This window comes from Rhinolophus ferrumequinum, chromosome 3 (genome assembly GCF_004115265.2).
Source record: "Rhinolophus ferrumequinum isolate MPI-CBG mRhiFer1 chromosome 3, mRhiFer1_v1.p, whole genome shotgun sequence".
Lineage (NCBI taxonomy): Eukaryota > Metazoa > Chordata > Mammalia > Chiroptera > Rhinolophidae > Rhinolophus > Rhinolophus ferrumequinum.
In genome coordinates, this window is record NC_046286.1 from 17,957,857 (window position 1) to 17,974,849 (window position 16,993).

Below are 16,993 nucleotides of genomic sequence, written 5' to 3' on the forward strand. Positions count from 1 at the left end.
TCTATCTAAGAACTTAATATAAGTGAAATTTTCTTTTCAAATTAAATAATATAAATACATTTTTTAGTCCAAAGTGTCAATTAATTTTAGTTTAGATCAGGAAACAGCATCGTGTAGTGCTTAAAAACATTAGTCTTTTTTCAGGGTATATCTGGGTTGAGTCCGTGCTCCGATTTTTGCTGGTTGTTTATGTCTAGACAAGGTACTTAATCCTCCTATCCCTCTCTACTCGTCTGCAGAATGCAAACAAAGAACTATTGCGAGGATAAAGTGCAAAAATTATATAAAAAATTCTGCATGACTTCTGGAATGTAATATGTCTCTTATTAACTTAGGTAGCAGTAAGTGGAAACAGATAAGTAAATAAAAATGTATTGAGCATCGTTAGTATCGCTTACTCCTAAATATCTGGCATGCATTCTTTCACTTAATCAAAAATGAGAAAAATCATCTCGGTTTGAAATATATACAAGAGTACCTTTTATGGTCATGTTTCCCAACTCTAAGAGTTTTGGTTTTAAGATAGTTTCCATTAATTGTTTTCACTCGTGTGTGTGCATGTATGTGTGTGACAGGCAAAGATAGTGTTTGTTCCCTTCCATCTGCTGCTGAAAGATCCAGTAACCTAAAGAGAGCCTAAACCTCTCACCCAATTACTACTGCGTACCTGCAGGCCCCTGGGGGTTTTCTCATGGGTATTAACAAATCTTGTCACCTACCTCATAGCTCTTTCCCAAATGTGGGGAGCTAAGGACTCTGATGCCCAGGAACACTGAGTGAGCATGTCACTAACTCCAGGCCTCAAAGATCACTTTATTACTGGGTTCCACTGAAGCCTCCAGTGGCTACCCATCAGCCCCACTGTCTTTGCTGCTTGCTGACCACCAATGGTGCAGTACTATGGATGTATACTTCATGCAGACAACATGGAATTGTGTCTTCTGGAACTTTCTTTAATTCAAAACCATGATGTGTTCCATCTAAAAGTGGCAAGACTGCATTAGTCCCTTTGGTGTTACATTTTATATCATCTTATGAATAATTTTTAATATCCTGAAGAATGGTTTGTGTCCTGAGTGGCTGGGAACCCTTATGTTCTTATTTCCCAGTTTCAAAAATTATGCATCCCTAAGGGCAGGAATTCCTTCTGTTTTGTTCACCGATAGCAGTTATATCGATGTCTATGTATTGAAATCCATCAATTCCTACCAATACAACTTCAATACAACAGCACACGGTTTATTCCTGCATTCCCTCTTTCCATAGGTGTAAATCCTTTCTCCAACCGTGAGAAACCTGGCTTCCATTATTCATAATATATTTACTTATTTGTTCAATCATAGGCTACGTAGTAGTTTCACAACTACTAACTCATGTCTGAGGTTAAAAACAAATACACAAGAAAATCTTATTCACTGGAGTGGAGCATTATATAGCCCAGTGTTGCTTCTCATATTTCCAAAGAGAATGATGCTTAAATAGCTCATCTCATCTCTTTTTTCTGTTATATGCTCTTTTTTTATTTTCTCCATGACACTTACAGCTTACACTATCTTGTTTGTTGGCCTATTCATTGATATTCACGTATTCCACAAATATTTACTGAATCCCTCCTATGTGTGAGACATTCTGCCAGGCACTGGGAATACAGCTGTGAAGTGAACAGGGAGGTTCGATCACACTATAACGTGAAATCCCTGAAGACAAAGACAATATGAACTCCTTGAATACAAGACAAGGCCTGGAGCCTGGGTTTGCCAGGCTGATTGGGAGCCTGGTGCCGCAGGAATTGCCCAGGGCTTTAGGAGCCTCCCGGAAGCCTGTTGCCATGATAACTGGCTGGTGCCAGGGTTGGGCAAGAGCCACTGGAGCCTTCCTGGAGCCTGAAGCCATAGGAGCTGCCTGGGGTCTCTGGACCCACAGGCATTGGGTTTGCAGGAGCCTGCAGGGCGACCCCTAGGGGCCGCACGACTTGGCCTGGTGCCTGAGTGGACCGCTCTCTAAGGACTGTGGTGGTCAGGCTTCACTCTGCTTCTCCCATGGAAAGGGTATTTCTGTGTTGGGCTGCGAGGGACTGGGGAACAAGAATGGGGATAGAGTGAATCTATCTTTCGTACCTTCCTCAGTGTGTGTTTTCTTATTTCTGTGCTTCACCCAGGTACTATAATTCCTTACCTGGAATCCTTGGCTTTTGTGAATGTATTTTTACTTGTGAATTGTTCAAAATTATGATTTTGGGTGGGAGACGAGTGCTAAAAATTCCTATGCCGCCGTTTTGCTGACATCACCCTGCAACCAAAACTATTTTAAATGCTTATCTACCTATGTCATTAAAATGTACCAAATTCCTCATGCGATACATACAATGATTATACTCATTTTATAAAGGAGAAGGTTGAAGTTGGATCTGCTGTCACTACAGTTTGCATTTTCTAGTTTTCTATAAACGGAATGACATAGCGTGAACACTTCTGTCTTCTTTCACCCAGTCTAATTATTTTGAGATTCATCAATGTTGAGTATATCAATGGTTCATTCCTTTTATTTGCCAAATAGTACCCGCCTATATGCATATACTACAATTTGGTTATCCAGTCACATGTGAATGAACATTTGAATTGCTTCTAGGTTTTGGCTCTTACAAATAAACCTGCTCTGCATGCTCATGTACAAGACTTTGAATGAACATGTTTTCTCTTGGGGAGATAGAAATGGAAAGGCTGGATCATATGACAGGTATATACATTTTTAAGAATCAGCAGACATGTTTTTTTAACGCAATTGCACCATTTTATATTCCCAAGAGGAGTGTATGATGAATCCAATCCCTCCACAACTTCACCAACACATCGTATAGTCAGCCTTCTCATTTTAGTCATTCTATTAGGTTGGTGCAAAAGTACTTACGGTTTTTGCAATTATGTTTAACCTTTTAAACCGCAATTATTTTTGCACCAACCTAATAATTCTTGTGTAGTGGTATCTTACAGTGGTTTTAATTTGCATTTCTGCAATGACTAATGATGTTTAATATCTTTTCATATTCTTATTTGCCATCTGTACATATTCTTGGGTGAAGTCTCTGTTTAAATCTTTTGCCCATTTTTATTAGGCTGCTTTTTAAAAATCATTATTGAATTTTGAGAGTCATTATGCCAGTATATTCCCAATCAAGTCCTCTTTTAGATACGCGTAGATGTCTTGCAAACAATTTCTCAGTCTGTGAATTGCCTTTTTATTCTCTTAATGGTGTTGTTTAGAACATAACTTTTTCATTTTGATGCAGTCTAGTTTATCAATTTGTTCTTTTATATATTGCTTTGACTTTGTGTGTAAGAAATCGTTGCTTAACCAGAAGTCACAAAGATTTTCTCTTATGTTTCCTTCTAAATGTTTTCTAATTTCTCTCTTTTTTTTTTAGATCTATGATAGATTGGGGTTGCTTTTTGTGTATAGCGCAGTTTGGATCAAAGTTCATGTTTTAAACATATGGATATCAATTTTTCCAGCACCATTTGTTGACAACACTATTTTTTCTCCACTGTGTTGCCTCTACACCACTGTCAAAAATCAGCTGTCGTCAAAAATCAGCTGTCCATATACATGTGTATTTATTTCCAGATTGATAATTATGTTTATTATTCCTTCTGTGCATAAGGATAGTTTTACTTCTTCCTTTCCAGTTGGAAGCCTTCCGTTTGTCTTACCTGATTCACCAGCCAGAACTAGTACAATGTTTAATAGAGATGATGAGAGTGGACATCTTTGACTTTTTCTGATCTTAGGAGGGGAACATTCACAATTTTACCATTAAGTCAGGTGCATTTGTTTATACTTTATATATTTGTTTATAGAAGGATGTAATTGTTTACAGTTTCCCTTTATCAAGTTGAGAAACTTCTTTTTCTATTCTTGGTTTGCTGAGAATTTTATCAGGATAGGATATTAGATTTTTGTCAAATGCTTGATTATCTTCTATTGAGGTGAACACACGGTTTTCTTCTTTAGCCTAATATGGTGGCATACAAGTTTTATTTGAATGTTAGCTCAATCCTGAACCATATAGGTTAAATCCCACATGGTTAGGGCATATTATCTTTATTTTATAACCCTGGATTTACTAAATTTTTGTTTGGAATTTTTCTATGCATATTCACAACAGGTATAAATCTGTAGTTTTTGTTTGTTTGTTTTATCCTCTTTAATGTCTTTGGTTTTAATAGTGGGATAATACTAGTCTCAAAGAATGAATTGAGGAGTATTCCTTCTTATTCAGTTTTCTGGAAAAGATTGTGTATAATTTGTACTAATTCTTCTTTTGATGTTTGGTATAATTCTGCTGTGAAACCATCTGGGCCTGGAAATTTCCCTTATAGAAACTTTAGAATTATGAATGCAATTTCTTTAATGAGTATGGGATAATTTAGATGATCTATTTAATCTCAGAGGCATCAGTCGCACAAGCTATTTTACCATCTGTCTGGCCAGACCTATTTTCTGACTCATATCAACATCTCCTTCACTTTTTAAAGATTTTTAATGTATAGTTTTTCATCCATGAAATAGATCTACATCACCCTGTTGTTTTATCAATCTTAAATGAGAATGTATGCAAAGACTTATAAATAGTAAATCTCTCTAAAATATGTATTACTATTGTTTTCTTTGGGGGGTATATATTTGCATATGCTGTCAGATAAGTACACTGTAAAAAAAAATGTATCAATTAAACCAGTGGGGAGGACAGCAAAATGTCAAAAAGTAAAAAGCAGGTAAGAATAGAATTGATTTCTTTTTTTGTTAAAGTTTAATTTTATAGACAAATATTTTGGAAATTTTATTCTGTATAATCATTTATCTAGAGTTAATTATGAATACTATAAAATATTGCACAAGAATCACTTTTATGTGGGTGCTTAGATAAGTTTTTTTATTTTAAAAGCTGATTACTTTTGTTAAAAGAGGAAGCCATAAGATGACGGTTACTTGGAATTCATTCTTCATACACGTAAAAAAATCATGTAGCAGGAACAACAATGATGTTACAATTTTTTTTGTGTGTTTTTTTTGTGCATATTGTTTCTTCATTTTAATCCAAAGTTCTAGTGACCTAAGTCCTGTGGTTATACAACTTTAAAAGTCCTCGACTTGGTTTAACTCATCAACTTTGAAGTGCCAAATGTATGTCAAAGTCCAAAGTTGTCATCATAGACTGTGTTACTTTTGTAAGTCGATGTATGAAACAGATTTCTGTGTAGATCCAAGAGGAAAAGCTACATCACTGTTTAGAATCAAATTTGTAACTAGCAAGCCTACAATTTCCCCTCTGGTATGTGTCAATTAAATTATATAGCCCTTCTCCACTTAGTCTTGTGCAATGCACGTTGAGCATTTCAGTAAATTTTGTTTTCACATTGGCAAGTAGCCTTGCACTTTTCCTTGAGTAATTCATGTTCACAACCAGCTGTTGTCTTCAAGGAATCACAGTTACTAAGGAGATCTTCATACTGGCAACTATTGGCTGTAACAAAAACAGATTAGTTATGTTATCATTTTCCTTAGTAGCAGCAAAACAACTTCAAGGTGCATAGGGAATAGGATTAGACAAGTCAGCATCTCTTCCACTATGATGGGCCTTTCACTTCTTGAGGGACATATGAGGTGCCTTAGGTTGAGCTCACTGATTAATCCATCACTGTTTTATTTTGAACTGGGTGATATGTTTCTAAACTGAATTGACCTACTTTTATCCCTTAGCAAAAACATTAAAATGAATACATGTGTAAATAAATCTTTCTACACTTGTAGAGTCTAATATGGGAGCCACTAGTAACATGGAGATATTTAAATTTAAATTATTCTAAATTAGATAAAATTAAAAATTTAGTTCCTTAATCTTATTAGCCACATTTCACATGTTCAAAGGCCACATGTGATTAGTGGCTACTTTAAAAATGATGCTGATAAAGAACATTTCCTTCATTTCATACTATTGGACAGCATTGCTCTAAACTCTAATGCTTTCTTTCTGGAAAAAGTGATTTTCTATGGGAAGATAAAGATGTGAAACAGTGATAATATGCCCCCTTTTCTTCTGATATTGCCTCTTGGGTATTCCCCAGAGGTCCCAAATTCAACAAATCTCAGATTAAACTCATTATACTAACTCCAAGGCTGACAATTCTTGGGTTTTTGTCGCCCTATATCCCTGCCACAATTTCAGTGAAATGGCTCTCCTACTCAGTAACTTAGGCTGGGAACTGAATCACTCTGAACTCTTCTTCTTCTGACCAACAATCCACCGGCACAGGTAACAAATATTGGCTATTCTACTTCTTATCTCTCAACCCTGTCCATTTCTCTTCATTCATTTTGCCAGTAATGCAGTAAAGACATCCTTTTTTTTTTCTACCCTTGTTTTTCAACAGTTTTTCAGCTGGCTTTCACCCAATTGTTTCTATGTATGACTGCTAGAAAGCTTTTTATAAAACATGATTCTATCTGTCACTCATGTTTAACTTCCTTCAATTGAGTGCATAGTCCTAATAGGATGAATTCCAAGATCCTTAGCAAATAGCATTCAGCATAGGTATAAATATTCAACTTTTTTCTTCTTTAGTTGATTTATAGCTTTGATGTCATCAACATTCTGAATTATACCTATATAATTCAGTCACAAAAAATGCTAACTAAAAGCGAATGCATTTGAAAGGTAAAAATCTTAGTGAATGGGCCAACTCTATTTTTCAACTATAAAAGGCCAACAACTATTTTTACTTCTATTTATGATGTCTTTAGAAATTATATATGTAGCATTTATTTCATTCTTTCCTTTTGCAACAATATGTTTGTGGATTCTATGAGCCAATATTATATACAGATTGAATTTTGTCATTAAAACTGTGCACAAAACTACTCTCGAATTATCGGGCAAGTGATCATTTTAACTCAAACACTAATGATTCCAATTATACTATAAAAACATGATAATCAGCACAATGAACTCATTAGCACAAAAGAAACATAGTATTTGGTTTGCCTGTCTAGACCAAGCTGTAATTTTATCTCACACCTGTATGTTTATACATTTTCATTCTTTCAAAATACCACCTTTGGTATAATGATATTAACTTTGATGAAATGAACTAGTTACCAGAAACATGTATAGTTAATATTAAAGAGCTCTGCATAGTTCCAAAACCACACTGATGATAGATGTTTCATTATGTTACATATGGTAATATTCTTTTCATTACAAAAAAATATGTAGATTACTAAAGTGTATAAAATGTTTATTTAAACACACACTGTTGAGTAATCTTTGGGTATTTTGCATAGAAACATTTAAATTGGTAAGTTAAGGAGGTTTCTTAATCCATAAAAAAGAAAAAAGTATCAATTGTTTACTATCATAGCAGGTCAATCACTTCTAACTTACTGCATAGTCCATTCTCACAGTTACCAGGGCAACTGGCGCAGGGTGTTCCTCGTTGGTAGGGGGTATTCTTTTTACTCACATTATTCCCACTGAAATTTAAAATACATGATGTCAAATACTTTTCACTTTGCTGTTTAGTTTATACTCCAAGGAGCATGAGCCACCAAATATACCGTTATTACATATTTTTAGATATGTTAACAAGACTGAAAAATTACAATTCCCAATGTGTAATTCAGATAACCTCCAAATTAAGAAAATACTTCACACATTAACCCATCTCCTTGACTGTACTTTTTCAGGCTGATCAACTAAATTGAGATAGCTAGAGCTTAAAGTGTTCAGAGTATATTTCAACACTCTCTTCATGTCCCAGGAGACTCGGTCATATTGGTAAGGCAGTACACCCCAATGAGCAAGCTAGGGGTACAACATATCTCCTAGAGAGACATGAGGAACTCCTGGGAAGCAAGGGGTTGCAGTATGGAAAAGAATACTCAATGTTACAATATCATTTCATATTTGAAAGATGATGAAAATACCATAATTTCTCTAATATGAACTAGGGACAGGAACGTTACTATGTATATAAATATATTTTATTTTCCTTCTAGACAGGAATAGGGATATTTAAGTAGTTAGTATTATGTGTGTTTGTTGGCTGGGAAGAGCTAGGGAAGTTTGAATTTCTAGAGGAATGTTAGTTTTAAAACGTTTTGATAAGCACCAATATCCAGGGTGTAATCACCTTACAGGGACTAACTTGTAACTCACTGATAATCATTATCATATTAGCCATTTAATTCATTTGAAAATACATGGAAGTCCAAATCTCAACAGTATCAAGTGGGCCAAGGGCCCAAGGCAGTGCATTTGGATCTCAGTATCCCTACACAGAATGTATCTACATGTGTGTGAGCCCTTTAAAAATTGTAAAATAGACATAAAAGTGTTCTGGAAGTTCTCTCACCTCTGCTTTCCCTCATTATTCACTTCTGATGCCAGGCTCCAGGTACCTCCCCTCTCACAGCCAGGCAGTGAGTTTGGATGATTCTCATATAATACTTTTCAATTCTTTCTACTTAACCCTAATAGGTGCTTGTGGAAAAATGACTTTGGAGATCACAAAGACCTCCAAACAAGAGATCCTTTTCAGACAAGAGATCCATATCCCTGGCTTATCTACAATCTCAAAATAAATCCTCTGGGAGGTTTGGTTTTGGGGGTCCCCCTGCCTCTAGTCATAAGGAAGTTCAGACAGTAAAAGAAATTAAGACAAACAGATATGTTGGGATTAGATCTTCAGTATGAACATAGGATTCATTGTGGATGACGTCAAACGTATTGCGTGGTGAAACAGCATGTTTCCTGCTATAAGTCAAGACCTCATAGGTTGGTTCATTATGGAGTTTGTTTGTTTGTTTGTTTGTTTGTTTTTTGTGAAAACTGCTGAGAAACAAAGACTTAAGATACTAACTTTTTCTGGACTCTGAAATATACTAAAGATCTCTTGAGAAACCTTTGAAACCCAAAAGAATGAATCATTTTTAATGGTAAAAATGTGAGTGGTTTTTAGATAAACAGGAGTGGAAATATTTTAGCAGAAAAGACGGAAATCACAATTTGCTGTCCTGATTAGCCACTCCACTAACCACCTTGCTTAACATCAAGCTTCCAACCTCCTAGAGTGTGAAATTGGCAAGAACTGATGACACCAAATCTGGAGAAATGCACACTAGACAGGGTCATGGAATACCCTTGATCCCCAGGGAAAGGCAATTGAGAGAAAAGACATCACTTTATAACTGAGGAAAGAGAGCTTCAGATTTTATACTTGGACCTGAGAACTTGGTTTGTTATTGATAAGTTGAACGTATCTCACCTTAAAAACCATTTCCAAAGATATTTCCTTCCCTTCACTGAGGTGTGCTTTTTAGTTTCATTTGTTTAATATGTGAGAATTTTAAAATATTAACTTGCAGATGGAAGTATTGACATTGAACTCTAAAGAGTATACTTACGCAGGACAATATTGGCAAACGTAGTAGTATTTTAGACTGTCTTGATTGGGACAATAGGCAACTCCACATCCAACATGGTAAGATGAGTACCAAACAACCTACAAATCCACAAGGGGATATATAAGAGTACATTTAAAAAGAAGAAAAGTATTAAAAAACGGCTAGCAAATAAAAACTTGAAAAAAATGTTACTACTATAGTTTGTAGCCATGTATCTTATGGAAATATTTAAATTATTAAAAGAAACTCACAAACTTTTAAAATATTACATTTTCGTGTACATTCACTACTTTATCCAGTTATACTGTTGGAAAAGTACAGAATACGATTCCCAATCAAGATTTTTGCCATGGGGAAAAAAAAACACGACAGCTCTAGATGAAGTACCAATCCAATGCAGGACTGTATCACACCTATTCGGGCTCCGTCCCCCAAATTAAACACTGGAGTTTGTCATAATTTGGAGAAGCTTTCTGTACGGGAGCATTTGTGGCAGAAGGAGTTTCATTTGTTCCCTTTACCTGGGTATAATGTCCAACAGCTACATTGGAACTCTTTGGTCCTACACCATAGACAAAATTTTGGCTCTCATCATACCAGTTTTGAATTGCTTTTGACCAGGCATCAGGGTCACTTGACATATAGATATTCTCGCCACATTTCATACCTAAGAAGGAACAGATCATGAGGACAGCAATGCAGCATGCAATGGCAAAAGAACTCTATGAACATAAGGATGTCGCCTTTCACTTGTTAACTGTTGTTAATACATTTAAAAAAAGGGGGGTTCTATTCCTTATCAGCTATAAAGCTGAATAGAAGACAGATCTGCCGAGCACTGCGAGGCTAACCTCAATGTGTAAATCTTTGAATGGGTTGAGAAGACCTTATTTTTTAAAAATCTTTCTCCCTCTGGATTGTCAAAGATGCATTCTTTTTCATGATACATTCTTCATGTGTGTAATGCCTTGTATGTTCTCAGCTTTTCGTTGTAAGCTTGCAAAAAGCAGCAACTACTTTTATTCTTTCTTTTCTCCTTTTGCCCACCCTCACCAGAGATTTTTCACATATAGGACCCTGAATAAACATTTATGATTACAATTTTGTGTGAACTGTGGGGGGAAAAAAAGCTTTATAGGCAGTCTTTAAGAGCCCCAATCAAGAAGCAACTGACATCAGGAGGGATGACAGTTTTCAAAACTTTTGAATCTTCCCTTGATCAATAAGTCAGAATGTCACAAGGTCAAATCCTCCTCAGAGAGTTAGGTAAGAAGGACCTTGCCGAGGGTGACATCAGCAAGATAGTGGAGTAGGAAGCCCCAGACTTTCCTTTCCCCAACAAACACACTGATTCAACAACAGTTTATGAACAAATTACTCTTGTGAGAAATCCAAAAGCGAACTGAAAGGCTCCCATACCCTGGGAGAATATGAAACCAGACTCATTAGAGCCTGCAAGAAGATTAGAATCCCCTCGTTAGAAGCCCTACCTGCCATATGATCAGGAAGAGACCCCTCACCCCACCCTGAAAGCTCCCATATTCTCCCAGGGAAGGGAATAACTTGGTCTATGTGTCCAGCATCCCATTTTTTCCAAGCAGACTCTCCAGAGGCCTCTGTCTTGCTGGTCTTGGAGCTCTGAGTGTCACACATCGGCTAGCTACCTAAGAGAGAATGGCTATGGTGCTTGGGCTGGTACATATCATAACTGTTTCTCCCTGGCTCAGCACAAAGCAAGCAATAAAAAAATCTTATCTCTCAGCTTCCCCCCTTGGGAGGCAAAGAGTTGATCAGTGCGTCCAATGTTCCAATTTTGCCAGGACTACCCAAAGAACTGGCATCTGTCTTGCCAGTCCTGAAGCTCTGATGGGTTTGGCACAGTCTTGCCCAGAGAAGATGGTTTGGTTCTGTAGATGCCATAGCTTTTTCCAGCTCAGCATAGAGCAAGCAGACAAAACCCACAGCTGCTTGCTTCTCCCTGGGGAGAAAAAGAGTTGGTCTGGGCATCTAATGCCACAAATTGCCAGAGGCTGCCAAAAGGACTGGCTGCTCAGAAGATTTAGCTTGTCTGAGAATGCTAACAAGATCTAACATAATCTAGCTGCCTGGGGCTAGTGAAAACAGATGGGGATTTGTGCTGGCAATTGCCATAGTCTCCCTTCCTGGTCCAGCACAGAGCTAGCAGACAAAGAAACCTCAGTCCCTAGCCTCTCCCTGGGAGTGGAAAGAATTGGATGGAATGTCCAAAGTCCATTATTTCTGAGGGCTGCCTGAGGAACTAAGGATCTTTTCTGAGCACAATGGACTTAAATAAGCATTTCTCCAAAGACAATGTAAAAATGGCCAACAGGCATATGAAAAGATGCTCAACATCACTAATCACCAGGGAAATGCAAATCAAACCACAAAAAGATATTATTACCATGCACCTATCAGATATCTATTATCAAAAAACCCAAAAGACAACAAGTGATGGTGAGGATGCAGAGAAATTGGAATCCTTGTACACTGTTGGTGAGAATGCAAAATGGTGTAGCTACTATGGAAAACAGTATGGAGGCTCCTCAAAAACATGAAAAGTAGAACTACCAAATGATCTAGCAATTCCACTTCTGAGTACTTATCCAAAAGAATTGAAATCAGGATCTCAAAGAGATATTAGCACTCTGATCTTCATTGTAGCACTTACCATTTACAATAGCCAAAATGTGGAAACAACCAAATGTCCATCGACAGATGAATAGATAAACAAAATGTGGTACACACATACAATAGAATACTATTCATCCTTTAAAAAGGAGGAAATTCTGCAACATGTGACAACATGGATGAAACTTGAAGACATTATGCTAAGTGAAATAAGCCAGTGACAGAAAAACAGCTACTGTATGATTCCACTTATGTGAGGTATCTAAAATAGTCAAATTTACAGAATCAAAGAGTGAAATGGCGGTTGCCAGGGCTGGGAGGAAGGGAAAATGGGGGGATTACTAATCAATGCACATAAAGTTTCAGTAAGCAAGATTAATAAGCTCTAGAGATCTACTGTACTACATGTGCTACATTGTACCTATAGTTAACAATGTGTATTGTACACCTAAACATTTAAAAGGGTAGATCTCATGTTAAGTGTTAAAAGGGTAGATCTCATGTGAAGTGTTCTTACACAATAAATTTTTTTTTAAAAGTGCCTTGTCTCCCAGAAACTTTTCCCTATCTTTTCAACCCCTCACTTACATTTTGGTGGCTTGAAGTTTAATGTCTACATGCTGCTTAGAGTATAAAATATTCTTGGATATTATCTTTAATAAGGAAAGAGAGAAACTAATAATCTAACAGACTTGGATTTTAAGACCATTTGTTTCAGTCTTCTACTGAATGCATGCATCTCTCTTCATAATTTCATTATAATGTTAGTAGCAACAATATAAACAATAATAGTTCTACTGAAATTACAGGTAAATTATTCATTACTTTCAAATTGGGTTTGCCTATTGTATATGATCGTTGATAATATAAACAAATATTTTATGTACAGTTTATACATAAATCTTTTTTCTCTGTTTGATCCTTGATAGATATGTTATTTGAATCTAATATATTATTCTACGCATTATAGGCACATAGTCCATACAAAATACTTGACTATGTTATCAAAATTTAAAAAATGAACCAACATACTCAAAATATTCATCCTGATTTAAAAAGCTTAAATATTTATAGGGGAAATTCAGGAAGAATTAAACATAATCAATGTATTTTATGAATACAAAATAATAAGATTTCAGAACACCAAGTGACTATAAAATATCACACAAGGGCAGTGGGTTAGAAATCAGAAAGCCTGGTTAACTTTCCAATATATAATGCTACTTCTGGTTGTATCTTGGGTAAGTCATTCCTCCCACATCCTAGTTTTCTAATCTTCAAAATTTGAAAAGTGGTGATACATGACCTGCTTACTCATGAGCTGGTTGAGAGGAACAAATGATATACTGCTTGAGAAATTATTTGTATGACATAAACAATCAACAAGCACAAAATGGTACTTATCATAATTACCTCTCTATATACAGTAATTTCAAAAAGACAGAAGTATAAGCAACATTTATTCACAATGCCTTCTTAACACCTCAGAATGGTCCATTCTATTTTACTTATCCAGTGTTACTTTATTTGTTCATTTATTCATCAAATATTTACTAATTTACGTACTAGTTTTTCGGTCCGCTGCATTACTGTGTTCTAAAGTGCACTTGTTTGCCCACTTTTGGGCATTTGATGTTGCTTCTTTGTTCCATTCCTAAATGTCAAAACAACAAAAACAAATACACTTAAAAATTCAACTCCAACAAAGCCTACGTGTTATAATCTGATTGGTAGATTGATTTGCACTACTTTAAAACTTCTGTAGATGTATCATCTAATTATCACTAGTATTAAAACATTTTTTTTTGATGTGTCTTTATTTGCCCCAGTACCAGTTTCCACACAAAGATAGTCGATAGGTGATATATCTAACAAGAGAAATATCTAATACAATAATATCTATTTATGATAGCACAGCAGCCACACCTAGGATTTTTAGTAATGGTGCTACTTTATATACTGATCAATTTGTGAAGTATTATAATTATATTTCAATAGTAATAAGCTGGCCTAGAATATTTCCAGTTCCATTTGTAGCCCATTGACTTCCTATGGGAGATATTTAGCTTTTAGGGACTATGCCCTAGAAAATGTGCTATTTACCCTAAATGGCACTGATCCTGAAGGAAAGGGGATTTCTTTAATTTAGATTAGGGAAGATAGTGGACAAAAAGTTTAACAACTTCACATTTGATGTCTGAAGATTTAGCTTCTAATTCTGCCTTCCCAACGTAATACCTCTGTAAACTTGACAAGTTACTTGATCGTTATAAAGGAAAATCAAGAATTTCTGTCCTACCCATAACACAGCTCAAATGAAAGAGCAAAATCAAGGCAGAACTTTGTAAGCCACAAAGTGCTCACGAGCTGCCTGTTCTCACCACTGCTAGTTCACACCACTTTCCTTATGTTACTGCCCCCTTACCATCCTTAGCATGTTGCTGGCAGGTGGAGAGACTGATTTCCTTAGCTCATTGTGTTTATCGACAATCTCTCTTTGGACTGACGATTGACTGGTTGACAAAGCAGTAAAGGCTGGATCCTAAAGGGAAATCAAATTATTTTTTAACATTACTGAAAATTGCATGTGAAAGTGAACAGGTTAATTCAAGGGAACAACGATTACTTTAAAAAGCATTCAGTTCAAGCCGATATTGTTGTTAAGCATTGCCAATGAATCTCAGCCAAAGTTCTGACAAACAGGAAAGAAATCCTTTGAAGCTTTGAGAATGGGGATGTAATTCATGGCATGACAAATTAAAAAATCCTCCAAGGCCACAAAAGTCAATTTCTAGCTTCAAGGGAACTCTAAATATGACACATAGGTGGTAATATTTTATAACCACAAAGGTGCACAACTAGAACCTTAAGACATAATCATTCACATCTGATCAGGCTGCAGCAGGGAAAATACGGGATGAGGCTGAGAGTGTCCCAGACATTAAGGTGAACTTTTACCTGACCTGGTATCTGTATTTAGAGAAAGAATGTATTTAGAACGTAGTACGGAAAGAATGTTTAGACTCTAAGCGCATTCAATCTTCTAGAAAAACCTTTCTACTTGCTGTGAGTAGATTTTATGGAGTCATTCATGAGACAATTTTGCAAAATTCAACAAATCTCAAAGGCAATATGAAGGGAACAAAGCCATCCAATTAAGGGACTATTGCTGACTTTGTTCCTTTTAGTAACAGAAATATAATTAAGGTATTAAATCAGGTGCTAATATGTTTGTTTTATCTTTGTGTGTGTGGAGGGGAAGAGGGGATGGTGGTCTGGAAGTAGATTAGGGTATGTGGATTTTTCCATAAGGTTTATGTGATTTGAAGACCTATGTGGCCGACCAGCAGCCACGAATCAACGAAGAACCTGAAAGGGGGAGTGGGAATTAAATAAAGACACTCACAATTAATTAAGATGTGATATCGGTCTCCAGTGATGCTGAAGCACCGGCTTTATTTATTACCACCGTTTATATACCCTAAGAATATGTGCAGTTTTAACAGTCAGCAGATAAAGGAATGCATTACATCACAGAAAGTTATCTTTTACCTAAAACACAGAAAAGCAGAAACTACTAAACAAGCCTCAATGTTATTATCTTCATCAAGAGCAAATTTATAACTTTTACATACAGATACAAAATCCTTGAAACTTTTCCCAAGTCATTATCTCATGACAAAGCCCACCAATTATCCTGCTAGTCTTCGGTCCTCAGTATCCGAGAACCGGTCACTCCCACCTACTTTCTCAGCAGCTCGCAAGCACCCTCCAGAAACGGGCAGAGATAATGCCTTAGAAGCTGAAACAAGTTAATCACAAACTGAGCCAGTCTGCAAGGCTTTTAAAATAACAAGAAATTATGGCTCCCCACAGACCTAATTTTACATTATCAAAAAGATTGTTTCATCATGTAGTCAATATAAAAAAAATTGAGATATTTTCCTCCTTTTTTTTTTTGTACTAAATCTTTGAAATCTGATGTGTATTTTACACTTACAGTACATCTTGTTTTGGACCAGCCACATTTCATATGTTCAATAGCCACATGTAACTAGTGGCTACATAGTAGACAGCTCAGCGTTAGACTTCCACCTAGATAATTGCATTAAGTGTTCCAAGCTACCAACAAGTACTTTGTGATGTACCAGACATTCTTGCCCTTGCTACTCTCAAAGTGCCTTGCCATCCTACAAAGTTGCTGGGATAGCTCTGGATTTTCCACTTTAACTTTACCTTTCCTTCTGCGGGGAAAGATAGAAGCAGCACAGCCGCCAGAAACACCACCACTGGGAGTACAGCCATTGCTGGAAGTAAGTCAAAGAGAACAAAGGTCTGCATTGAAACATGTACGCAGACTAAGAGGGAAAAAGCAATGTAATGATCATGGTTATCTCAAAAGAGTTGTGATTCCCAAATTCATAATGTAACGAGAGGAGATTGTCATATGGTGCCAGTAGAATCATAACAGAATCAACCTTGTCACTGATAAGGACACTAAAACATAAACAAGAAGCTGACTGATGTCCTTGAAGTATATATGTATATAAAATATATACAAATTGTCATACTTTTACATGTTTCAATTAAAGATAGTTCTAGCATAATTGTTTCAAAGTCATAAACATGGGAATTATTTATACTTTCTATTTTAGAGTGAAATGTAAAGAATTTAAATTTCAATTTGATATAGTCTGTAAAAGAGTAAAATTAACTTGAGATAGTTCTCTCAATAAAAATGTAACCATAAAGTTTTGAAAATCATGGATAGATTTATTAAACATATCATTTACCATTGGCAAAATAAAAATGCTTGGTAAAAATATTCACATTAAAATAAATGATTTACCCTTCCGTTGGTTCTCAGAACAGGATGAAGTATCTG

The 16,993-nt window shown here is 36.0% G+C and overlaps 1 protein-coding gene across 2 annotated transcripts; it reads right to left on the minus strand.

The window, feature by feature from the left end:
* Positions 1-5,393: 5,393 nt before the first annotated feature.
* On the minus strand, positions 5,394-16,993 carry LOC117015941 (cysteine-rich secretory protein 2-like). Of its 2 annotated transcripts, XM_033094870.1 has the most exons (8): positions 16,966-16,993; positions 16,345-16,418; positions 14,534-14,650; positions 13,675-13,762; positions 9,981-10,126; positions 9,460-9,557; positions 7,439-7,527; positions 5,394-5,521 (listed from the first exon to the last, which is right to left on the minus strand). In XM_033094870.1, the coding sequence occupies exons 2-8, from the start codon at positions 16,411-16,413 to the stop codon at positions 5,394-5,396; spliced, it is 735 nt and encodes a 244-aa protein (XP_032950761.1). In that variant the 5' UTR covers positions 16,414-16,418; positions 16,966-16,993. The 2 variants fall into 2 exon arrangements, with proteins under 2 accessions (XP_032950761.1, XP_032950751.1); XM_033094860.1 differs by lacking the exon at positions 16,966-16,993 and having other exon boundaries at positions 16,345-16,447.

Coding starts and splice junctions, on each gene's coding strand:
- LOC117015941 (XM_033094870.1), bottom strand. CDS start 16,413: ATGGCTGTACTCCCAGTGGTGGTGTTTCTGGCGGCTGTGCTGCTTCTA. Junction 13,763..14,533: donor CCAGCAACATGCTAAGGATG/GTAAGGGGGCAG, acceptor TTTGACATTTAG/GAATGGAACAAAGAAGCAAC. Junction 7,528..9,459: donor GTTTGCCAATATTGTCCTGC/GTAAGTATACTC, acceptor TTTAAATTTCAG/TGGGAATAATGTGAGTAAAA.